Below are 27,921 nucleotides of genomic sequence, written 5' to 3' on the forward strand. Positions count from 1 at the left end.
ATTCGGGAGTCAGTCCAGGTATAGTGAAATACTGCAGTGAATCACCTTAAAAATTAATATCCACTCTACCAGGAATCGAACCTGGGACTGCGGTCCCAGGTTGGATTTATGTCTGACTGAGGTCCCAGGATTCGAACGCGCCAACCACTCATTACGAGGCAGACTTATCTCCACTCGATTTATTTTTCTGGATTTTTACTTATGAGTAGCCATCGAGTCGAAAACGCTCGTTCAGGGTTGTGGTTCTATTTTAAATACAGAACTGTATTCTTAAGCCGCCTGGACACGGAGAACACATCGTGTTGATAGTAATTGATAGCTAAAAAGATTGATTAGTTTATTAGTTAAATAAGTTACTTAGTTAAGGCTACAGTCTGGTAAAACGCACGCAAAATGAGGAAATCATACGATTTTGCCATTTTAAAGCGAATGTTTTTTTTAATCGCGCAATAATAAAAAAATAAAAAAACATGAATTCGATATAAACAATAATTTTTAAAGCTATTTCTACTAAAAAATATACTTTAAAATTTTATGTAACTAAAATATAATTACTTTTAGACCGGCAGATTACGCCATTTCAAATTTACACTAAACTTAGGTATCTGGGTTCTCATATAAAGACTAAATATTGAACTAAAATTTATCTGAATAATTTGAAGATAATAAATTAAACATGAAAGTGGCCTCAACAAAATTGAATTTTTTTGTTTTTGAAAAGAAATACAAGCATTTTAAATCACATACATTTTTGTGACATTTTCTTTTATTTCTACGTAAAATTATGCCATCGGTAATACTCGTACTTTAAAAAATATACTTTTTGAAATATTTTAGTCGAAACCTTTTTTTTAGCATTGTTTTATCTTTTTTTTTAAAGAAAATAATTCTGGTTGTAATATTCATTTTCGAACAATATCTTGTTTACGTTTTTATTACCTTCATGCCTCCCCTTATCGGTACCGGTTTCCTCATTTTACGTGCGTTTTACCAGACTACAGCCTTAAAAATGATATTATCAATTTACGTAACGCATTCATCTAGATAATGTCTTAATAGGGATGAAAAATTCTGGAGCTTAGAAGAATAAAATGCGGAAAATTTGGCAAAATAGACTATTTGGATATTGCAGGGAACAGAGCATCGGAGAAGCCAACAGTTCGAGGTAGCTATAAAAATAGGCTCTTCTCAGAACTAGGGAATCACCATATAAACAAAGGTTACAGAATCCTGGAAAGGGACCTCTTATCCTGGGGGCCTTATCCTGGACTCGTTTTCATCTTTAGAATCGTATCCGACTCCCGTAATTTGATGAGTGGCAGCGTGATACGAATGAGGTCGATTGCGATTGCAAACCAGACTTTATCTCGAGTGCCCCAAAGCACTCGACATTGACAATCGAATGCGACATCGTACCTTCAGCTGTCAAACTTTCTTTTTGTAAACGCTCGCTATTCATCTTTGAATGTCGAGTATTTAAATTTTATTTTAACTAATGCAATTTAAAATGAACAAAAGCAATAAATGTTATGATGTTGGTGTATCGAGAATTGCGCAAATAATATATCTATGCTTATTTCCAATAGCTTCTAAAACGAAACACGATATTAGAATTATTTTATTCTTCGTCGATGTCAAAATGCATATTTAAGAAAATATAATGTATATTACATAAATAATGAGCTCTGGAAATCCATTAAACGCATAGGTATTACATATTTTGTATAACATGTTACTGCGTATTATATCGATTTAAATGTTGCAGTGTCTCAGTAAAACATTTTCTTTTGTCATAAAAGTATAACATACAAAATACCCAAAGGAGCAAGTTTGACTAGAAACTGTACATAACAAAAACAGCAGAATAAAATTTAAGTTTAAAAGTGACACGAAAGCCATAGATAAATGTGATTTTTTTAGTGTTGGCACTTTTTCATCCGCTTTATAAGTGTTTTAAGGTTTTTCAAGAATAGCAATTCGACAAAGCAATCGAAATGATTGAGGTTGACAAAACGTCACGGCTTTTCAGCATAAGACCCCAGGGATGGTATTCCAAACGCTCTCGTGGCCCTATTATCTCGTGTATTTACATACAAAATACACGAGAAAAACTGTTTTCTCGTGCCACGAGAGCAGTTCAGAATAGCACCCCAGGGGCTCCAAGACAGGCATTTATTTTAATTTAAAAAAAGAAGATCGATTTTAAATCTGTTTTGATAAGTGAAGGGAGATAAATCAACGAATGTACTATATTCGTTGACTTTACTCCCTTTACCTTACCACACAGAAATTACTCTTGAAAAAACATTTTCTTTCTCTTCCTTAATCTCTCTTCTTTTCCTCTCTTTTTTTCTTTTTCCATCGAAGACTGGCATCAATGTTCATTCATGTAAACTCGTATACGCATATTAATCGTTCTATTTAATTTAATTTTATATGTTTTTAACCGCATTAGTTTTGAAGCTAAATTTATACAGGGTGTTCTTTAAGCCCTGTCACATCCGAAACCACGATGATCAGTATGAGCAAGAAGACATATTGGTACATTAAAATATTTTTTAGGAATACATTTAAAAAAAATATAAATCAAAAAAAGCAAATGGTTGCTTACTTCTGCAGGGGTGAAACGAGGAGGGAGAAGGGGGGATTCTGACACTGTGCCGCGCTCCCCTCACTTGCTCCCCTGCAGAAGTAAGCAACCATTTATTTTTTTAAATATTTTATTTTTAAAAATTTTCATTGTTCTAAATATTTTTTAAAATATGCGTAAATGTCTTCTTGCCCATACTGATCATCGTGGTTTCAGATGTGACAGGGTTTAAAGAACACCCTGTATAAATAGAATCTCTAAATGGCAATAAGCCTACTAATGTACAAATATGTTAAATAAATTTTAAACCTGTGAACGTTTTGAAATATTATTTTAATCCGACCAACAACGCCAGATTTAAATTTTGTATTAATATAATGTATATAAGGTATGTATACTAATTTCCTATCTATATTATTTCTCACTGTAACTGCTAACTACGCAATGATGATACTTTTTCTTTAATCTACCATAATTTAACTAATGTGATGCATTCTTTCCATCTGCAATATGGCGCGTATTTTGATGGAGATTATAATCAAACGTGTTTTTAAAATATTATTTCACTACCATGGCACGTCGAGAGCTGAATGACTACGGACAATTTGTTTTATCGTTAAAAGTGTATGGAACAGTCTACTAACGCTTCAATGCTGGAGTCGACAAGTATAAATAATTTTCTACCTGAAAACTCCAGTTGATCAAGTAATTTTAAAAAAAGACATGGGGAAATATCACATTCTACTAAAACAGATAAAAGCATGTAAAATAGATTTAGAAAAATAAATTGTATTTTCGAAATCAATATGGATATTATGGAGAACTGTTTTCGTACATAATTGTTAAATTAAATTGTTAAAAAATATGTCTACAAAAACGCGACATGTTTGGCATTGACAGTGAGGAACTTCAGCCTTACTGGAAATTGGATACAAAAAACGTTTTCCTGCGCGCTTTAAAAATTAAAGCATTAAATTGTACGGCAAAGTTTCTTAAAAATGTACGAAAAAAATCAAAAATATTTTAATGAAAACGTACTTATGAACCAACCAATGATATGAGAGCTGTAAAGGATATCTGGTTTGCTAACCATAAACGAACCAATCGGGACTTACAGAGAATAACCTCTGACGTCACACGCGGAGTTATTTCAGATATACATACACAACTTTAAAAAATCATAACGTTGATAATACGATGTATAAAAATATTTTAAAAAGACTCAGTTTAATAGTCTATTAACAAATGACATTGTGACGTCAAGATTCGTAACAATTTTGTATTTAAATTTAAACGGTCAAAAACAAATATCAAGATTTAACCGAATTATCACTTATTAGGGACGTGGTCAATGCAATGAACCGTTTTCGCGGGAATTTAAAATCATTAATTTATCAATATTATTTTGCGATTATTATTATTTATATTATTAATTATAGTATTTCATAGACCCTTATTAATTTCCTCTAATTAACCCTCGTCAATTTTTTAAAATTAATTTATATGTAATTTTTCGTCAATGTAATATTATGTGATAAAATTTTTATCTGCTGTTTATACAAAAAAAAAAAAACAATAAAATTGTAAAATACAAATGGATATTTTTTATGGATACAAGTTTTTAGTGTGTTTATTTGCATACATTTCATATTCATTTAGATTTTGATCCAACCATCTGTACACTTTATGTAGTTGAATAATTTTTAACTAGTGTTAAAGATGTTATTCTATATTCAGCAATTTTTAAACGATTTTTCGGCTCATCCACTAAAACTTTATTTCAAAATTTACTTAAATTAAACAAAGCTCCACTCTTTGCTCTAGCACTCTAGCATATCATCGTGCTTTGCCATTTTTTACCGAATATGTACGTATTTTAATATATTTGCTTATATTATATTGTATGACACAGGGCTGCCCCATAAATAACACAAGTGACAAGAAATATAAGGAAATTATGCAAATATTCGTCCTTTATCCATAAATAATAATGTTGTTTTGTCTTTGTCCCCAGCAACCCTTCTGGGACACGACTGTCTCGTGGAGGAACAATGCTCTATGAGGGTTGGTCACAGTGGCTGCTTGGATGGCGCTTGTCGGTGTCGAGAGGGATACCTTCAATTCAGGAAACATACTTGCCTTGGACGTAAGTAAACCTACAAATAATACAATTTAATCTTTATTTAGATTTTAATATGGTGAAAGGTTCACTGTTCTATTTAACGTAGATACGTAAAATAATCACAAAATATTGGACACACGTTTTAAAAATTATTTTATTTCCTGCCAAAGCACGTTTTGTTGCTTGTTGGCGGAAATTTTTTATGATACTTAATAATATCCTTAGTTAGGAGTATTTACTAATATAAAATAACAGTTGATAAAAAAAACATCGTACCTATATGTTTTAACAAAACACATACCTACATAAGTACTTCTATTCGTGTATATGTTTATTTGTTGTAAACTCTTGCCGGCCTTGTGGTGTAATGGTCAGCGAATTCGCCTTACATGCAAGAGGTCTCGAGTTCGATTCCCGACATGGTTGATATGAAATATTTATTAAAAAGGGTGTTTTTACACCAGAATATTTCATAGTCCCTGGACTGGTACCTAAAGCGTAATACTGATCATCTTACCTTCATGTAACAAAAATGATCGCTGAACAAGATAAGCTGCGATTGGTGTACCAATGCAATTTCCAATGAACTATTAGGCGCGGAAGAGTAATAATGATGAAACTCTTGTTCAAGTATTTTATTTTCTCTTAAATTGTTCTAGTTGAAATGTTGCATTTAAATTCTTTCGGTAATAAATTGAAATTTTAGTTACTAAATAGTTAGAATTTTTTCAACCATACTTTTCACATATTTTTGGGACTACTTAACTATCATTATAAGTGTGTGGAATGTATCGTTATTAAATTGTTTGATAACGACGCCGACGTAATCCTCGAACTGGTAATGTTTTGAGTCAATTATACAGGAGCCCTATATTACTTCTCTGCTGAAAATCTCTACTTGTATAACTCTATATATGTAGTACTATATACTTATATAAACCCTGATGCAAACATCGAATCCAACAATGTAATGGTAAAAAAAAAATACCAACCTCATCATTTTTTAAATAGCTTTATTGGTACCCAGTTTTCGCCTGATTCTATAGATAATTTGATTGGTATTCTTATTTATTTGCGAAAAAAATCAATTAATATTTACATGTTATATCTATCTAGAATGATTGTCTCGAAGACAATATAAATTGTATAGTGATATGGCCATAATTTCACATAAAATAACAGTATCATCATATAAAAATCACTTTAAAGCTTCAAAAAGTAAGTCGTAGAGATTGTAATTTTATTTTACTCGCTGTTAAAACATGTATAAGTTATTTTTGCAACCACCATAATATATTATAATCGCATTTTATAAACTAGAAACAAGGGTTGATATTTTGAAAGGAAGTAGAATTCTGATTTCTACTTTAAACTACAAGACTCTTTTTATCTTCTTAGATCATTTTGTCTTGATGCAACCAATTATTGATATACGTAGATGTAGATAAATACAAATGAAGTGATCCCTACACCTACACAGCTATAACTACTCTTTATTTTTATGAAAATATAATCATTGTTCCTATTCGGCACCTAATAGTGCATTGGGCACTGTATTGGTACACCAATCACAGCGTATCTTGATCATTTTTCGTTACATGAGGTAAAGTGATCAGTCTTACGCTTCAGATGCCAGTCTAGAAACTGTGAAATATTCTAGCGTAAAAACACCTTTTTCAATAAGCATTTCATGTCAACCATGTCGGGAATTGAACCCGAGACCTCTTGCATGGTAAGCAAACGCGGTGACCACTACACCACGAGGCCGACATGTAAACTAAACGACAAATTTCCATGACCGCATTGAAAGGCTTTTTTACTTTAAATGCAAACGGAATAAACTCTTTGAAGCATGGTGGTATAAAAAAAGTATTTTTAACGTATTTTTTTTTATCCTAGAACTAAGATGTACTCGTATATTAATTGCCACATTATAAAATACAATATTTTTTATTAAAAAAAATATATATTTATTTGCGTTCTTATGATTTACGCAGATATTTAATTTTGATGGGCATTTTTAACGAGTTGCAAATAACCCAATATTTCAAAATGGTAATCAAGTTGGGGTAGAATGAAATTCGAACCACGGACCTTTGATCCGCGAGTCCGAGATGCTAGCCATGAGACCACAACCCGGTTCAAATTATATTTTTGCCAACATATGTCACTAGTCTATGACTGATTTAATCAGTTGTTTATTGCCTTGCTGGCATGCTAAAATTTATACCACCTAGAAAAGCTTGTTCCATTTGTTTAAACAATTAATTGTTGTAATTTATTTTTTTTTACTGTAGGTAATCAAGATAAATATGAGTAATTTATTATTTTTATCAAAATAAAAATATGCGCCTCAAAGAGTTAAACACTTTATATCTTTATTAAAATCTACGCAAATTGAAATCTCATCACTAGAAATTAGCATATTTAATTTCGAATTACTTATAACTATTTGTATAATTACATTATCTTTTATATCTCCATAGATAGTATAACAAATTAACTTTACGTGCAAAGCATGCCTCCTTTTTTTAAAAATTATCTTGTTCTTATCTAAGCATGAGAAAGTTATACAGGTACATGAATGAAATATTATCTAGGAATCTGTTTATCACCTTAAAAACGTTTTGTGAATTTACAATTGATAAAAAATTTCTGATGTCACTCGCAAATGTTATATTCAAATTGGTTAATATTGCATAGAGAATGAGTCATTTCGTCACCTTTTTTCAGTTGTGGTTCTGCATTTCTAATGTTTGCATTACTTTGAAATGTATTAGAAGTTCATGCTTAAATAATAATGAACCGTTGTACGAGTACACTTAATTGAAATAAATGCTAGAGTTGTAAAGTTTAAACAAGATAAGTTGAGACAAATATAACTTTATTTTTACATATAATTCTATTAATTCTCAAAATCGTGAACATAAACTCATGTTTTTATTTTATGGTTTATACAGCCTGTAACTAAGAGGGTATATCATCGGTGGCAGAGCGATGTGGAATCTTAATGCCTATCGATTAAACTCCCATGTATGTTTAGCGATATTCACTCGTTTAAAGGTTATTTGAATTTTTAGTAAAAATCTGATTTTAGGCTGGATGTTCCAAGTGTCGCCAAACTATTAAATCTACGATCATATTTTTTTCCAAATAGCTCAATAGTAGGTATTTTATACTAAAATACAGTTTTGAGTCGTTATTTGATTTAATACAAAATAAAAAATAATGTTTAAAAAAAATCAGTAAACGTAATTTTTCAACTAGTTTTTAAGGGCTTTAAAAAAAATTTACATGAAAAATTTTTTTTATGTAAATTTTCTACAACCTATTTTTAAAACTATTCTTATTTATGGGAAAGAAACCCTGAAAAATTCATCTGGCTAATGCTAGAGAATCATGTTAAAAAGTGAACTAGAATTGTACAATCGATATTTTTTCTGTGCATCAAAGACGTACTTAAAAAATTAGCTAGCTTATTTTGGGTAGACTACGCAACGATACTAAGTAAAGAAACAAGTTTGTTTGTTAGGCGGGATTGTGTCAAATTAAATATACAAAAACAAGTTGTTTTACTTTTATTTTTCAAAGTAAATGCTTAAAATGGGCTCCATTTTTTGCTTTGCATGGACTACATCTTTTAATATTTTCTAAACGAATTTGAATTCGAAATTGAAATTACGAATACAAAATTCGAGTTACGAATACGAAATTCGAATTACGAATACGAAATTCGAATCCCGTATTTTTATTAAGTAAGCTTGTTTCTTTACTTAGTATAAATCTTTATGACAATGTTAAAGATGCCATTAGTCACAACTTCGGTATAAGTGTTCCATATAGCGGCTGTAATGGATGTCCCTCAAAACTTTAGGCCGGTTTTACTATGTTATTGGTACAAACGCAAGGCCAAAACCAAAGCAAGAAACATAGGAACCCGGGAAGCTATTGAAGGTCGGCAGCCGGTACCAAGAATGATATCATTGTTGACGAAAAGCTTACTGTAGCAAAAATACAAATTTAATTCAATTTCGTAAAAGGTTGGAAATATTTGAAGAAAGGAAAGGAACACGGATATGGACCTACCTTTGATACGATGAGGATGTTCTTTGATTTTGGGCACTGGATGATTAAATTCACTATTAATTATGTAACGATTTATGATAACTTGTTCAACGACCCGCGACGAATCCAAGAATTTTTATGCTATCTCAAAAATGTTGTTTGTTTTGTTCCAAATCTAAATCTTCTATTTTTTTAAATCTTCGATCTTGATGTAAGGTAGGTACCATAAGGATGGGCCAAGGGAAGGGTGGGAAAGAAAGGTAATCGGCCAGGAATAATATCGATAAGTGCTGTTATTCACTAAACAAACATCATATGGTCAATGTTCCCATTTATCGCTAGCCCAAAGCGATTTCCGTGCATTGAGATATTAAAGAACAAATTCTGAGATAATCGGACTTTGAGGTATGTAAAGGGTCTGACTAAATTAAATTATTTTGATTAGATTATGAATTCTAAATTTTCACATGGGTTAACTCTAACTTCAATACTTTATTATTTCAAAACATTAATTTATTTCATTTATAAACATATTATCTGCTTGTGTATCTCAAAATTAAAAATTTCGGGTTTATGTCACTGTTTTTTTGGGTTATCGTTAAATCTAAAAAAAAAATGTTCAGGTCAAACAAAATACTCCAAATTCAAGCAGGAAATCAAAAATAAATTAATAGGTAGAAATCCAATAAACCTGGAAACTGTGGTCACCTTATTATTGTATTACATAACAATATATTTGAATTTAAAATCAATTACCTATTTTATATTTATGTTAAAATATATTCTAAAACTATTCTTTGTGAATAAAATAAATAAAATCAACTAAACTAAAATATAAAAATAATATGTAAAATGTCTCCTCTGCACGGGTTTTTCTAGTGAGAAATATATTCTTGATCCAATTATGTAATGTATTTTGATGACGTATTAAATAGATAAATAAATATACAAGAATTTCGAAAGTTCAGTGGGCTTGCTTTATGGCACGGGAAACAAAACTCCTATAGAAAAATTACTCTGAATATGTTTTACGGAAGCAAGAAGCTCATCAAATTTAAAAATGTATAAATTTTGTACAAATTTGTTTCTGTATCCTATAATTCTTGGATACTCATCAAACAAATGCCTCGGTCGTTAGTGCTAACTACACACCAAACATAATAATGTTTCCATCGTTCCCATGACGTAGTACATCATTATCTGATTAATCGCAGCCCTCACGCTCCATGATAACGTCCAGATCTCCAACACTAACTTGTCGCGCTTTCATCGCTATATCTTTTGATGTAGGTATTATTCCCGAGAGAACACTTACACCGAACACAAGTGCCAAGTACTTCTCAGTAATAATCTAAGAATCTTTTGCATGAGCGCCTCCTACGTTCAATCGTTTTCTCAATGAATGGATTCCTGTGGGTCCACGTTCACAATGCCTTCCCAAGGAGTAATTTATTCACCCGACTGATCGCCAGTTTACGCTAAGGTGCTAATCAACATAATGATGTTTCGTGTAGGGATCTGTTCTAGTCCGTCCCTTTATCTGTAATCCAACATTTTCAGTAGCTGATGGAATTTCTTTCCCGCACGGGATCTAGGTAGTAACTGCTTGGAATTGGAAACAAATTGTTTTGCTCCTTTACAGGGCTCAAAAAATAATCGAATTATGGTTGTAGAATTTAAAATCGTCTTATTAGATTATATATTTATTTGTTTTTTTTATATAGACTACATTAATGCTGTTAAGAAATGTGCTTTTAAATGTATCTTTTTGTAAATGGGATGATGCTAAATCAATGGGTAAATGCACGTTGCACATGAGTGAAAAATAAAATAAGAAACAAAAAAATAAGTACGTGGTTTAAGTCAGTCTCTTCTCCCCTCATTTTTTGTTAAAAGTATACATTTAAATTTATTCTTCTCCTTCTTTACGTGTCATGTTGACGACCACTCGGGAGAAATCTTCCCTGTCCTAAGGAGCTGTTTTTTACTGCTCAGGACAGGGAAACCTTGTGAAAAAGAAGTACAATACTGCTCTCATTTTTACAAGTCACAAATGGGATAAAACTTATTTTGCGGCTCAAAACGGTGCCAATACAATAAAAAAGGGGCAGGATAACAAACTCTTAACTTTAAATATTTACAAAACAAAATACATGACATTTAGTAAAACCACAGTGGGACAGCCTAAATAAAACCTTCAACTCAAAATATGCTCTGAAATACTTGAATCAGTACACCATATAAAATATTTGGGAATATATATTGATAAATATTTTAAATGGACAGAACACATCTTCAAGTCGATAAATAACATCTTATCCCTAATCAAACTCAAACAACTCAATTATAACCTGTGACATAATAGGATGGGGAGGCACTAATAAATCGATATTAAAACCTCCCCGAATCTGCTAAAAATCGATGGTTAAATAATTTTTAAAAAAGCTCTTCAGGTACCCCAGCGTCAAGTTGTTTGAGGAATTCGATTATTCGAAAATATATCGAAAGCAAATTGTTCTACCAAATTCGAAAAGGATTACTCCCACACTACCAGAAGAAGGATGGGTCGGGGGGTCTACCACAAACTCTGAATTCGGGCAAAGAAATTTCAGGTTTCTGGGCCCAAAAATATTAAATATGTTACCCGAATATTAGAAAACCATGACCCGAATTCAATTAAATAGATTTGTAAAAAAATGGTTGCTGGATTTGAGTAGAGAAAAATCGGAAAACTTACTCAAATATATTTTAAAATAATAAATGGTATATTTAAATATTGTATAACTCTATAATAAATTAACTAGTAGGTAGTCATGTTATTGTTTATTTTTGCATAAAAATGTCTGCCTTAAAACAAGTTGTACCTAGTTAGGCAGACTAGACATAATCCAGATAAGTCTATTACCTAGTACGTACGTACGTAGTAGATAAAGAAATCGGAAATTTTGTTAATAAACCATGATTATTATTAGTATTATTTAAAATCTTATGAATCAGGTAGGTATCTGTAATATTCTTATGGAAGCTTGTAAACTTTATTTGATAAATTTGTCGAAATTTAGTACTAGATTGCGACTTTTAGTCGATTTTGTACCTATGCATAGCAAAAAAAAGCATTATTTTTTTGTGTGTCAACTTCATAATTCTGGGAAGATTTAAGTTCCTTCGAGTATATCCATATTCCCTTCTTAAAAATGTTTTCCCTCTCTGTTGCAACAAATTTAGATATTCAATCTCTTTTAAAATTTACGGATCGTGAAAGAATTTTGTTTGAAATTACTCCAATCCTTCGGCCGTGCATCATTTTCTAAATACATCCATCGGCAATTTTAAACTCTTTTGTAAGGTCTAATGATTTGGTGAGAAACAATTGGTGAAAGCGTGCGGTCTATAATGTGTTAGCGCAGCAATACTCAAAAGTTAACGATAGCGAACATTTTAGACGTGATATACCAATCCAAAGGCTGTAATCATCTGCCCTATTAAAAGAAAATGTTTCTTATCTTACAACTCGTAACTAGAACTTTTAAGCATGCAATTTTCGCTTTGGAATCTCGAGTGCGCGATAGACACGAGCAAGGCTCACATGGATACATTAGTTATTTAATAAATACATTAGCATTGTGAGAGTAATGAAATGTGAATAACTTCGAATGAAAAATGAAAATCTGCCTGAAAATGAAGCCAAAAGAAAAATAATTCGCCAAGAGTCTATTTTTTTTTCAGAAAAAGGAGGCAGCATTTTCAACGAGCAGTAAATAACTTGCTATTAGAAAATGGGAATCAAATTAAGTGGGGTTCACAAACCTCGATAAACTCAAATCCTGACCTTAATTCTGGTATGCATTTTTTTTATTAGTTTGAAAACAACACAAAATAAAAAAATAGAACACTTGAGGTTAAACTTCTTAAAAAAGAGTCTGGCTCTTGTGTTTTGCAAGTATACAAAATAATATGAAAAAGAAACAAAAATGCGTAATTTAGCAATAGCATTTATTTGTAACATGTAAGACTGTTTCGGTTAGCATTCTATTAAAATTTGCGATAATTCCTATTACTGGATACTAGATTTCATTCTCCCGGCCGCGGCCGTCACGGGAGCGCGGCAGCGTACCGCGCATAACGGGATGCGCGGGAAAGCGCACGCGATGCATCATCTCATGCAGTACCTAGCTTAAAATGGTGGATACTTTATGGCTTGGAGTAGATACTGAAGCTCGGACCTGAGTCGTGAGCGCCGAATGATTACCTTCTTGTTTCCGTTCACGTGGCGTACTTACGTGAACTTTAGATGCCCCACAGGTCAACGATGGGAATCAAAGATTGCAGATTGTGATGTTCCGGTGACAGACCCTCCGGTTACCAAATCAACACGAACCATCTCTGTTCTTCCAACAGTTGTGAATATTATTCATTAAGGTTTATTTTCTATTAAAAGGTCCAGTGCCTTACGGTATGCTAGCTTAAACAACGCAGGTGTGAACTATGCCATCTACCGATAAATAACATTGTTAAAAATATAAAATAACACACAGGTTCAGCCAGATGAATCTCACCCGCGTGATAAAGGTTTCGGCTCTTTTACATCACAAAAGTCGGCAGATGGAAGAGTTAAGGAAATGAGGATGTTCAAACATAGGCAGAATAGTGAATGTTACACAGTGTGTAAAGTGGCCACATAAACCAGCCAATGACAGGTCATAAGCCCTGTGAATGTCTAGACTTCCATATTCCCTTGTCAAAAATGTTTTCCCTCTGTTGCAATAAATTTAAATATGAATAACTCCCTAGGGAGGAAATCCAGCCCGTCTGCAAGCATTTGGACATACTCAAAACATTGTTGAAATAACGTTTTTATAGTTTGAACGTCACATTTTCCAACGCAGACCTACCAAACCTATTAGTACAATATTTTTTATTGGAGTTATTAATATATTATTATATGACGCAAAATAATATAATTTTAAAAAATCCACCTTTTATTTAGAAAAATCTATTTTTGTAACTTTCGTGAACTCCGAAAACTTAGACAATTGTTAGAGTTGACCTGTAAAAGTTATTTTATTTTCTAATTATCTGCAAAATAAATCATCGTCATCATCATTCCCTTATCCACAAGTAATGGTGCATAAGACGCTTCATCGGTACACCAAGTGCAACGTATCTCAGTCTTCTGTTGTTACATAAAAGTAAAATGAGGTGATCATTTTCACGCTTCATGTGCCAGTCTAGGGACACTTAAATATTTCAATGGAAAACGGCTTTTCAATGAATATTTCATATCGATCTTGCCGAGAATCGAAACTGGCACCTCATGCATGTTAACAACTAAATCACAATAAAAGAAGAAATAAATCTCTCAATCTATAATACATATTGAAAAAATACATTTATTTTAATTAATTTTTAATAAAAAAATAATAGTAACTCGTTTTTATTACTGAATTTCCAATTATTTTTTTATTGTATTTCACACAATAATAAAATGTTTTTTTTTTTTTTTTTTTCAAGAATTGACCGTTAATATTCAATAACCTTTTTTAGAATTTAATATTTTCTCAAGTAGGTAAACAACGGAACCCTCACCTCTGCCGCCCATTTAATGTAACGGGTGGAAAGTAAGTCACAAATTTAATTAGTACTTGCGAATGTTTCGTAAAAAAATATATTACATGATTATAACAACAATCAGCTTTCCTTACTCTTTTAATAATACCCCGATCTCTATAACAGATGGTCAAATTCGCGACTTGGGTGTTATTATTGATTCGAAACTAATGTTTAATATTCATATTGAATCAGTCCTAAAAAAACATATAAAATGGTCAGACTTATTATGCGAGTATCAAAACCTTTTAAACATGCAGAGACATATGAAAAACTCTGCAAAACATTTGTTCGTCCCCAGGTAGAATACTGTACTCCTATTTGGTCACCTTACTATAATGTAAGTATTAATAGACTAGAAAGGGTCCAACAAAAAAAATTTAAGCAGGTCGACTACCGGTTTAACGTTAACTTTTCTAATCATGCTGAAAGTATGCAGTACCATGGAATAAACTCTCTTAAAAATCGAAGAATAATGTTGGACCAGTTATTTTTATTCAAATGAATAAATAATAAAATTGATTCTCCTAACCTACTAGAAAGACTTCCATTCCGTGTGCCATCTAGACCGACAAGACAAAATCTTTTGTTTTACACTGAAAACGCGTCAACAATCTATTTTAAACAATCTTCAATACCTAGAATATGCGACCAATATAACAATATATTTACCGAGGCTGATATTTTTTGTGACAATGTATGTAAATTTAGGTCAAAAATTATAGAAATTTTGAGAGAAGCAGACATTTAACATTATTATTTTATAAATATTTTTTCATTTCGTTTCTTTTACATTTATTATATTGAACATAATTTAAATTATTGTTTTAAGTGTAAACAATTTGTTTGGTGTGTGCATGAGTTTATTACACTAATATACAAAGAAATTGGCAATATATGTGTACATACTGTATGTTTACCTAATAAAATAAATAAATAAATAAATAACATCGTAAATTATGTTAGTAGTTTAAATTATTTAAATAAAACATCATCCAGAAATATGGAATATGTATTTTAAATTTGGATTTAAAAAGGTAACATTCACTCATAACTATAAATATTAAATCTTAAACTAATTGGTGTAATTTTATAAATTAATAAATTTCAAATCAATGGTCTAGTGTATTTTACGTGTGAGTTAATTTAGAAATAAAGGTTTTGTTAAAAATATGTTTTTTGTAAAATTAATTAGTCCCGCAACCGTTGCGCAAAGGTCCAATCATAGTGGTTAAATACAGTTTAGAATACGCGGACTGGCGAAAACTCACTATTTAATTAACGTGATCCCACCAGGAATTGAAAACAGATCGCCAGTGCGTGAGCCAAGAACATAGTTCTTAATTACACATATAAATTGAAAATCATGCAAACGGAATGCTTTCAGCCGCCAAGCCGGGAGACGTCTGCTACAGCAACCCGCACTGCCGGCTATGGGACTCAGAGAGCCGCTGCGAATTCCTCATCCCGAACCTGTTCGGCCGCTGTGTGTGCGGTGCCTCTCTGCGCCAAATTGGTGACAAGTGCGTGGGAACCTCGCCCAGCCAATATCCAGCGGCGCAATTACCCGCGGTACTTGCCCAACCAAACATTACGGCACCAGAGACAGACGGGCGCGGTACGCCACCACCCAGGGATGGAGCTACAATTCCTCCAGACAAAAAAGACTCAACTCCAAATACAGCGGCGTTCGCAACCGCTGTCAATCAGTACCCTCTTATAGAAGCCGCAAAAACAACGTTCGAGAAACCGCTCAACGAAATCAATCACGACAACTCTCACAAATCATTCCTTCTCGTGCCTTCCACTCCCTCGACTTCGACCGAAAAGTACCAGCCTAAGATTATTCTCACGCATCCTGGTAAGCATGATGACATGCTAAAATTGATTTCCGACGATATCAATTTTGATGTGCAAGATTCTAACGAACATCTGGCGTACGTAGTGGGGCCTCCGGCTCAGTCCACTCCTGAACCCACCTCGAGGACCACAACTATAAATCCTCTTATTGGACCTCGAAAACCTATGCCCGGTGTTAAATCTTCCACCAGATACCGAAAAAAAAAACCTCTTCGAAAAAAACAAGGTAAGATGTAATAAATTATTAATCTTTATATTGACCACAAAACACCATTCGTATCAGGGGTTAACAAATATGTTTTGATGCATTTTGTCAGCCCTGAATATACAAGCACACAATAAGATGACAGAAAATCATTGTTCAACTTTTTAGAAATAGAAAATCATTATCACACTTATTAACAACAAAACATTTAGTTTTTTTAAATTTTTTTTTATAAGAAAATCCTTAGATACCTAATATTATGAAAAAAATATTTGGTTACTTTAGTTAACCCTTTGTATGAACCACGGCTTTAAATAATGAAATATCGGTTTCCAATTTTTGGTATTTTTTGTTTACTAATCAGTTCAATGTGTTATATCTGTTCATAATTGACAATGATTTAAATTTTTATTCGTATTATACATACGAGTTCATAAATACCCATTAGACACTAACAAGTTATGGACTAATTCACTAGTTGATGTTGAATTTGTAACTTTTTTAGACGATTGTAGTTAAAACTAAATACCATATTTTTTACATCCAAAAATGATCACTGTTCGTATAAATCTAAAAAATGCTGACTTTCACAGGAGGCCAACGAGTCCGTTTAGAGGGTGGTGGCGTTTCCCTCGGCCTAAGCTGTTTCGCGAGCCAACAGTGCACCCGAGTGGACCCCAACTCCCGCTGCGTGCAGGGCCGCTGCGACTGCTTGTACAGGGGCAACTCTACGACCGCCTGCTCGGCTGACCGCCAGGGATGTTTGCCCGGCACATTTCAGGTTGTTACTTCCACTAAAATTGAAACTATTATTAAAAGCCACTAATCTGAAATTTTATTTTTTGTATTATATATTTATTAAGAATATCAACAGTAATACATAGAATATAAAATAGTAGGTATAAAAGAAAAGAAAAAATAAAAAACCTATAACCTCAGAGTAATAATTATCTAAAGACGCCTTTTGGCTCTATAGCATAGAACAAAGGCGTTCCAAATTTTTTATTTGGTTTTAGTTTGGTTTTTAGTTTAACAACGGTTTTGGTTTGCCTTTGCAATTCTCAACCCAAGTACCTACGCCCCGTTTTATTTAAATTATTTTACAGAAACAAACAGTCGACAATGATATAAAATGGTATAAAAAAGATACGGTTTACTGTTGTAATATGTAGCCAACTTCGTGATCAATAATCATAGACTGCTGTTTCTCCATATTAAGGACTCTATTAGGTTATTACTCTAAGTCCTATAACACAGGCCAACAGACATTTTGGTGCCCGCCTTTTTTTCAACTGTTCCTGGCTAATTTTTGGGTGCAAAATCCGAAAAAGCCCTCAGATTTTTTTCCATCAGCTCTAGTTTTTGAGATACAGCTTAATTGATGTTAGTTCTAATACTAGCCAAAAATAAAGAAATAAATATATCTTTAACGGCCAAAGTATAAATTTCCTACTCAATATTAGAATCGTGGCTTTATTAAAATCAGCACATTATCTGTATGTCCCTAAATGAGTTTTTTTTTTAAAACTCCTTGGGAATATTGTATATAATTATGTATAATATGTTTTCAATTTAATAAAAAAAAAATATTTAAAAAAAAAGCATTTAAAATCAGTTATTGGATTTCCGGCACCATTTTTTTCTTCATTTTGTTGGCCTGTGTAATAGATATACATAAATATACAGTAAATGTAATAAAGTATAGAATTTACATGTGAGAGTTTTTATTTGTGAGTGGAGGTGTACATTTTTATTTTTTATTTATTTATTTCTGAAACCAACATAGTCATAGTAATAAACAATACATAAAGAATAACAACAAATAACAAGACGAATTATGTATTTCATAAAGGAACAAAAATATAAAAAACAAAACGTACAGTTCGCTAGGGGGGAAAGGAAGTAGAATGCGAAAATAGGGAATTTTCCGTACGAAAACTTACCGATTTTAACCCCTTTTTTGTTCTCGCGGGGGTTTTGTTTATGTAACAAAGTATGTATGTAGATACCTTTATTTATACCTTATACAAACATACTACGTGAGTATGTATTTCAGTACGCGTATATATTTTCATACGTAACGTGATTATTTTGGTATTTAAAATATTTTTTTTAAATTTAAAAGCATAATAACTCGAAATTTCATTAAATGTAAGTAAACAATAATTATTGTAAATAACTATTATTATTTTTATATGATTAATGAATATTATTACTAATCGATCAAGAGTTTATATATGAATAGTAGCTTAGGTGTAAATATTTTAATTTTTCATATATTTTCTTGTATTTAAAAAATAAATTTATATATTATTATTTGTATAAACATGTTTATTCTGATCTTTCCGGCTGTTAATTTATATCTGTTATTCATTGTTTTTATAAATATAAATAATATTATTAAGTCAGTATAAATATAATCTTCACCATCAAGCTACAAAAAGTGGCTTGGTGGGATTTTAGTTTTAGTAAAAATATAACAAGTGAAATTTTTTTTAAATTGTAAAAATGTATAATTATGCTATTAAATAAAATGCTTTTAAATAAAAAATTAGGTAATTAATAATAATTGTTTAATTTCAACAACGTTTTGAGTATGTCCAAATGTTTGCAGACAGGCTGGATCTCCTCCCTATGGAGTTTTTTAGATCTAAATTTGTTGCAACTGAGAGAGAAAACATTTTTGAGAAAGAAATGTAGAAGAGTTGTGGAAATGTAGATGTTTAAAACATGGCCAGAATGGTGAATGTTCCACAGTGTGTAAAGTGGCCACTCAAAAAAGCCAATGATAAATGCCTATAAATATTATTTTTTTATTTACGCGCCACAACTCTCTCCTTTTTTGTATTATATTTTTTTAAATACCTGTTTTATACATATTTTGATTTAACTGCACAATTTATTTATTACTTAGCGATTTAAATGCTGCCGATGTTTGCTCTTCCATATCAAAGTTTTTTTTTTATTTTTTTATTATTTTTTTATTTTTTTATTTTTTATTTAAATTTTATTGATAAACCCTTACGGGTTACACACATTTAACAAAATGTTTTCACTTTTAAAATTCACATTCTACTGTTAATAATAATATTTTTAACATCTTTTGTAAAGGTTGCCTGAGTCTTTTGTTTAGTTTTGTCTGGTAGTTTATTGTATAATTTCAGTCCATGGTTTATAAGTCTCGATTGTCCTTTTCTAGTTTTAAAAAATTGTATATGATATTTTTCCGATATTCTTGTATTGTGTTCATGTTTACTACAATTTTTTTCAAGTTTTAATTCTTCGTCTACAATTACATTGTTGTGCTGTTGTTTATTTTTTCGAATACATTTTATTAGTAGGAAATTTTGTACGAGTCTTGTTTGGTCTTACTGCACGACCAAACAAAGGCAGGCTATTTGCTGCTCGCTAGGGCAGAAGAACTGGCCGCAACGAGCGATTAGAAATGTATGGTAAAATCACTCGCTTTTAGGCCTCGAACATTTGTTTGTCGCGCCCGCCACAGGCCTCGCACTATAGTCATGTGTGGCATTTTTCATACGTTTTCGTATGTTTGAAATTTCGCGCCCGTCGTCGCTACCGCGCTAGGCCTTTACCCTGGACGGCCCCAAAGAACCTCTGTACATTTAAAAACTGCGAAATAAATTTTAAATCTTCTATTTAGTGTCGTTCCACGGGTTTATGCATCAGCTGGTTCTTCCTCTGCGATGGGCGCGCCGACTGCGCGGACGGGTCGGACGAGGAGTGCGCGGGGGCGCGCTGCCCGCGCGGATCGCTGCGCTGCCCGCGGCGCGTGTCCGCTGCGGGCGCGCTGGCGGCTATGCTGCTCGCCGCGCGGCCGGGCGCGGGCGCTCCGCCCCCCGGCGGGCCGGCGCTCTACTGCCTGCCGCGCGCAGTGCGCTGCGATGGCAAGCCGGACTGCCCGGGCGGGGAGGATGAAAGGAATTGCAGAGTGACGAGGAAAAGGAAGTAAGTCAAAATTATTATGTTTTGTTACTTTTTACATTATTTTCATTTAGGATTTGTTTTTGAAATTCTGATTTTTATTTATTTTTTCAATTATTTATAATTTCCAATATTTATTCATTTTAAAAAATTAATTATTGTTCTTCTTTCTTCATTTATTTATTATTACTATTCCTTTTTTTCTCTTTGTCCACATACCGTAAAATTCATGAAAGTTTTTTTTTATTCATGGAATCCTAAAAAAATATAATTAATATACTACAACATTTACAACATAGATGAAGAACATTTTATAGAGAGGAACGTTCATGTCTACAAAAATTTTAATAGGCTTTATAGTATTGTTGATTTTATAATTATTAATTTTATTTAATTACCAAGTATACTAATACCCATCCACATTTCCCCTTTCTTCTCCTCTTCAAGTATCGGAAAAAAAACTTTTTTTACGATGCATGTAACTGCTTCTTGTTTTTATATCCTGTAAGTATTTTGTGTAAAAAATGTTGTAATTTCCCAAATAAAATAACTAAATCAAAAGGCGGTCTACGTAATGCTAACATGCTTGTCTCACGCATGGATTATTTCAGGTTTGGTTCCCGATAAGATGTATTTAAATCTCTCATCCACGGGTGTTTTGTGATTTATTGTATTAGGCCTTTTGTTTTGCAAAAACAAATTCAAATTAATACAGAAAGTGTGCAGCTTTAAAAAAATACAAGCCCAAGTGAGCACACTGCACAATCAAACGACGCCGACGCGACAAATTGGCAAATTTTTGCTCCTTTTTGAATTATGATTATTTTCATATTTTCTGATACTTTTACTCGTTTCCTAATTCAATGCTGATATTATTATGTTTTTCCAGGCTTTGCATAATTTCATAAAATTCCGTTAACTCATCTATATTTTTAACATAGCAACATTAGGCGTACTAATATATCTGGCTTGCCGACCCTTCATATACTGAGCCTACGTAGTCCTAGTACATGCAAAATTTGCCAGAGTGTTTTTGTGCCATTTTGTAAAATATGAAATGTATGTATAAATTAATAAATAAATAATTATCTATTTCCTAGCTACCTACATATTTTTCAAGTAAATAATACCTCTACAACACAAAACTCAAACCATTTTCTTTATTTAAAAAAATATATTTATCTTTTAATGATTTACCCAAATACTTCAACTAAAGGGACATTTTTAACGAATTGTAAATAATTTACTATAGTAAAATTATAAAATTGTAATCAAATTGTGTCTAAACGAAGTTCGAACCTAGGACTTCTGATCCGTGAGTCCGCGGCTCTAGTCATGGGGCCACAACCCGGTTCAAATGTACATTTAAATTTATTTTAATTTTGTTTTTCATCGTTTTTTTCAGGTGTCCAAAATTTACATTTCAGTGTGCAAACGGAAAATGCATTCCGGAACACGAATTCTGTAACTCTATTATAACCTGTGAAGATGGATCCGACGAGCCACCCAACCTATGTACGAAGAAAACAAGGTAGCAAACCACTTTAAGAAGATTTCTACTATGTCGGTAAACAGGGAAACTTTACATTCATTTGTAGTAAGTTGGTTATCCGGTAGATGGATGTTGTACAACGTAAACGAAAAACATTGTGTCTACTGCCTGCTGCATACTATAAATTAATACAAAAAAAATATATACGCATCCACTAGTAAATTAATACATTATCACTGTGCATTATTTTTTAAATATCATTTTCATATCCGAGGTTAGTGGTCCATAGCGCAATGCATTTGGATCAATTTTGTTACATGGAAAATCAGTCAGTCAGTGTTACGCTTCAGTTGCAGTCCAAGAACAATGAAATATTGCAGTGTAGAACCACCTTTAAAAATCCATATTTTATGTCCTCTTTGCTAAAAATCAAACCCGGGACTGCAAGCATGGTAGACAAACAAGGCACGTATTTCTCCATTCAATTATATTTTTCAGAATTTTTACCTGACGTTAGAGTTCTAGTACCTACTTTTTCATAACTGTATTTTTCTTTTGCCCAGACACCTAGTTATATTTTGTTAGATAATAGGTATTTTATCAACAGTAAAACGTAAAACATTCGTAGAAAAACTAGAAACATGAAAAACTTAGAAAATTATTTATTTTTAGCGTTTTCGGGATTTTAACTTATGGTGTTGTGGTTATTATGTTTCATGCATATTTAGGACTAACAATAGACATACAATTGACATTGATAACTCACATCAATAATTTAACTAGCAAAATAGCAACATTATTTTTTTTTCAAAAATCAAAAACTTTGTTCAAAAAACGGAAAAAAGATTATGTATGAAGCCTATGTCAAATGAGGAACAGGAAACCAAAATGAAATAAACAGACTACAACGACAACAAAATAAAATATTGAAGCCAGTAGATATATAACCTCCCTTATCTAACACCAACTAAAGAACTCTTAAAAAAAAACTAAACAGTTAAATGTTAATGAACTTTTTCAACTAGAATCTTTAAAAATTATTCATAAGTTAGCCACTGATACCGTAGACAAAGAACTAAAACTTGAAAAAAATTGTAACAAAAATGAACATAATACAAAAATATCGGAACAATATCACAAACAACATTACAAAACGAGGCAAGGATTATCAAGACTAATAAATCTGGGGCTGAAATTATATAATAAACTACCAGAAAAAACTAAAAAAAAGACTCAACTTTTGAAATTTCAAATAAAAAAGTTTTAGATTCAGTTCCCATAACTGATATCTGAAGCAAAATACTGATTACTTTGCATTCTAAAATACACGTATACCTAAATTTTCGGGTTTGTGGTTTAATGGTTAAACACCCTGTACGGAGTTTCAGAGTTCAATTCCCTGTGAAGTCACAATAGTTCACTGGTTTTTATTTTCAATATTTTTTTATTGATTTTTCAGATAGTTACTAGCATTATATTTTTTTAAAGTGCATTGTTTACACAATTACACAAGTTTGTATTTTATCGTGTTCATAAATCGGTTGACTCCAAACCGTAGAGAAAATAAAAACGTTAAGTTGCAAAAACAAAGTGAACAATCTTTTTTGTTTTCCAAATCTTTTTTGTCATGTACTTGATTGAACATTCATAGTAGTTCATATAAATAATCTTAAAATACTCATATTTCATCATTGTTGCAGTGCCGATGAGGGTATGCAGTGCCCACTGCGGTGCGACAACGGACTCTGCCGGTCTACAGCAGTAGCGTGTTCTGGTAGAGACGGATGCGGTGATAATAGTGATGAAGTTAGATGTTCCGTTTGCCGTACGTATCAAAATTTCCTGCCTATTCAATTATCTATTAATATTATAAGTCATTGGCAGGTCATAATTACATAATCCTTTATAAAAAAAAAGCATGCATAATAAATAAGTATTGGAACTAGGTGGGATCCCTGCGGAACACCGCTCGATACAAAGAAGGAATGGGATTGAGTGTCACAATTTATATTATTGTTTACTGTTTAGTGCAGATATATATATTATAGAAATATATATTATTTTGTGTAAAAAAATATATTCGCCGGGAACAGTCCTAGACCTGACCAGTCCAGTTCTAACATAGACGTGCTTGTCATTGGAGGCGAAATAAGCAGTCTACAATTGATACCTTAAATCAACCTTTGTAACAATAAGTTTGTAAAAGAGGGTGGAAGAATCAGAATATTGTAAAAATTCAATCTCTCAGTCGAATATGCCGCAAAAGTATGTACGATATGTGCATAAAATCAAATCTGTGCAGAATACTAAGCTCATATAAGTTTTATCGATAAAATAAAAAAGAAATGAAATAACTGTTTTATCATATGGATAAAGAATATCTAAGAAGAAAGTACAAAAATAACTGTCACAACCAACTCTAACGAACCTACAAAAGAAGCAAACGAATTTGAATTCCGAAAACTGTATAATTAATATTTTGATCCAACGCATTTGCCCCCTGCTTATATTAAGTATTCCATTTTTATAAATAAAAGTCAACTATGTACATTTTTGCTTTACTCGTGGCTTCACCCTCCACCTACTCGTGTTATTATCTAAGAACTTTTTCTGAGTATTTTGGTTGTTAATATTATTTGCACCTAATTATGGATAGGTACTTCATATATTACATATCTGAAACTAGGTTAAAATTGAAATGAATTAGTGGTCTAAAAACAAAGTAATTATTTATTTACTGTTTATCATTTTGTGTCATTCCAAATAGTTAATGCCTAATCAATAAATCTTACACGAAACATAAATGACGAAGAATAAAAGATATCTCGCATAAACATTAATATGTATTTATACTTTAATATGTATTTATGTAAAGTTACTTACGTTGTTTACTTAAATCCTTATTAATTTACACTATAAAAATATTTCAATGCAATAAATTAATTAAAAATATTTATCCTACTTATGCTAAATATCTTTTAACAATATTATAGATAAAAAACATTACATACATCAAATTTCTATAAGATTGTATGAAAATAACATAATCCATTGACCGCTTATTTTATTTTCAATACCGCTCATTTTACAGGCTTATATTTATAGGGTTTACCTACATAGATAGATGGAACAAAAAGAAAAATGGGAATCGTATTACACCATTTAGAATAATAGATAAATATATGTTTTAATGGATACAATATATTTTATATTATGTCATATGTAAATGAGATTTTTCAAAATACCTAATAAAGATTAATATTATAATTATACCAATTCTACTATTTTTTGTTAACAGGTTGTCCAGCAGCTCCTCTTTAAATAGACAAGAAGGAATTCGTCATTCATTTAAAAGCTGATGCATTTTTTTATTATGTAAGATTATAGACTGAAATTTATTTTAATTTATTTTACCGACATTTATTTCACATGCATTTTCAAAATGAAAATTGATAAGTAAGAAACTATCAATTTTTTTTCACCTTTCACTGTTTTTTTTATGTTTATTTATAATCTTAAACTAGTCTATCCAATACAAACATTAAAAACACGATTTTATTTGAATTTACGAACCTAGTACAAACCTCTAAAATAACCTATTGAACGTCAATATTTGCTTTACGTTATTTATTTATGCGGACAATGTTTTCAATCAAATATTTAAATAAAAGATAAAATAGAAATACTTGGGACATCACGTAAAAAAACGTGCTGGTAATAAAAAATACCATCAAATTGAAAAAAAAAGCTTCAAGTACCTGCTCAGTATTGGTCTACAAACAATATTTTATATAAACTGTTGAAATAATCAGTATTTCACGAGTAAATAAAAAATTAACATCATAATAATAAAAATGAAATAACAACTAATTAAGTTATATTGTTCTTAATTGAATTAGTGTTTCAAAAAATTATTATTATAATCTATTTATTCAACATTTCATTTTTTATGTTTTTGTTTTACATTTTTTTACATCCATTACCGTATTCTCTTATAGATAATAAGAGTATAATGTGTGCAATTATTGTAATTTATGATATTCATTCAGATAATAGAAACACTTCCATATAAATCCAATATATGCCAAAAATATGTAGTCTTTAACTGAAAAAATAAAATTGCATTTTTTTATAGAGATGCTTCGTGTTTTGTTCATGGCCTGTATAAAGTTAATAATTTTGAAATCTTTCAAATCGAATCTCTTTTTTTATTCTTCTATCGTTCCTTCTAATCACACCGAATGCTGCATATGAATCTCAATAATTTGTTACGAAAGATCAGTCTTACACCCCATTTGCTAATTCAAGACTAAGAAATACCGTAGTTAAATTTTTGTAATTTTCTCCTTTATAAAATAAAATAATATACTCGTAATATCATATAACCTGAATCCCATACATGGTACCCAAATGCGTTGTCCATCACAAGGCGAATGATTTATTGAAATAAATAAATTTATAAAGAATCTGTAATACAATTTAGCAATATTATTTATTTATGTTGAATCTTCGTTGACCTTGTTTAATGTTCACGATCAACGGCCTATTATATAATTGAATAAGTAAAATCTTGTGTTTAATTACACAAGAACTTTTTTATACATTTTATTGATAGCTGACCTTCATTATAAAATCACGATCAACCGTGAAACTAAGCAATCATGATTATTTGTTTTGTTAAGTAGGAGTAAGTACACTTCAATAAAAATGATTAACCACATTTAAAGAATTTATTATGATTCAGAATGTACTATTTTTAAATACAGACTTCTCCTTATCTTAAGTACTGTGTGACTATTTGTATCTAACTTTTTATTGAACAACACAGTCGTAAACAATTTAAAATTGAGCCTTTTATGCAAACAATCTCAAACCGCAACTCGATTTGTTAAAAAAGGGTGCGAATGATATCAGCATGAGTAAATAAATTTTCCGTTTTTTAAAGCCTACTACGCCAAACGCATTTTTTAAAAACAATTTTTCGTTGCATTTAGTACCAGGGCAATGATTGTTTGTAGAACGCATGAATTTTGTATTTATATGTATACGAGTACACCAATACTATTAATTCTATGTGTTAGTTAACTTTTACGCAATGTCTTCAATAACGAATAAGCAAAAGTAGTGAAAGGTCTCTCCTCACGAAGTGTAATTATGAGAACAAATTGACTTTAGAGCTATATTTTCTAATATCATTTTACCGGCGCAGTTATTTTTTATCATACAATTTAAAAATTAAGACATTTTTATTCTGTATAAGGCATTATTATCATAAGTTTGTTGTAAATATTGATTAAATTTGTAAGTATTTATTGTGATGTAATAAAGTATTTGAGAGAAATATTTTATTTTTATTTTATTTTAAGGCAAATTGGCGGTGAAACTGATCTGATATTCGAGACCTTAATGTTATTATGTTGGTAAGTATAATATATATTTTTTAAATGTATAATTTGAAAGAAATATTCATTAGTCATTAAAAAAATACTTGTTTTTACCTTTCAAACCTTTATTTGAAGTTGCTAAAATGAGTCTGAATCTTGTGTTTGGCAAGTATACAAAATAATTTTTAAAAAAAACAAAAAAAAATACAAAATAAAAAATGATAAACGATTTAAAAATTAAGAAAGTGTAACACTTAAAAAAATAACATAATTAATTCATATACGCAATATGCATTTTTTTTTTTCAAAATATATTTGATATAAATATTACAACGGACATGGAAATAGTCATTTACAGGGCCTATGACTTGTGAAAAATGTTATTTTACTGTGTAGTTATTGAAAATGTGTCGCCGGATATTTTTATTTGTTGGTCACATTATTGTGGCAATATCCGTCCCCTTGATAAAAATCATTTTTTCTACTTTTTAATTTTTAAATTCCTTTTAATGATTTATTTTTAACACTATATGTTAGCGTGTTCATTAAATGAAACCATTTTGTTATAATATAAACTTTTTGGTTTTTTTTCTTCGTTTATCTACTGTATATTATTTGAAGGATTTATTTCTACACAAAATGTATTTTTTG

At 31.2% G+C, this 27,921-nt stretch overlaps 1 protein-coding gene across 1 annotated transcript in view; it reads left to right on the forward strand.

Moving 5' to 3' along the window:
• Nucleotides 1-27,227, forward strand: part of LOC148285764 (uncharacterized) — an 80,187-nt gene extending 52,960 nt beyond the window's left edge. Inside the window, exons 3-9 of the mRNA XM_088226567.1 lie at nucleotides 4,605-4,736; nucleotides 15,772-16,470; nucleotides 17,043-17,230; nucleotides 20,114-20,418; nucleotides 21,800-21,925; nucleotides 23,587-23,711; nucleotides 25,185-27,227. Coding sequence (XP_088082693.1) covers nucleotides 4,605-4,736; nucleotides 15,772-16,470; nucleotides 17,043-17,230; nucleotides 20,114-20,418; nucleotides 21,800-21,925; nucleotides 23,587-23,711; nucleotides 25,185-25,207 — 1,598 coding nt within the window. The 3' untranslated portion in view covers nucleotides 25,208-27,227. The remainder of the gene's footprint in view (nucleotides 1-4,604; nucleotides 4,737-15,771; nucleotides 16,471-17,042; nucleotides 17,231-20,113; nucleotides 20,419-21,799; nucleotides 21,926-23,586; nucleotides 23,712-25,184) is intronic.
• Nucleotides 27,228-27,921: the final 694 nt, after the last annotated feature.

Source organism: Micrasema longulum, unplaced genomic scaffold (assembly GCF_059751315.1).
Source record: "Micrasema longulum isolate JH-2025_06_02 unplaced genomic scaffold, ASM5975131v1 h1tg000007l, whole genome shotgun sequence".
NCBI classification, from domain to species: domain Eukaryota; kingdom Metazoa; phylum Arthropoda; class Insecta; order Trichoptera; family Brachycentridae; genus Micrasema; species Micrasema longulum.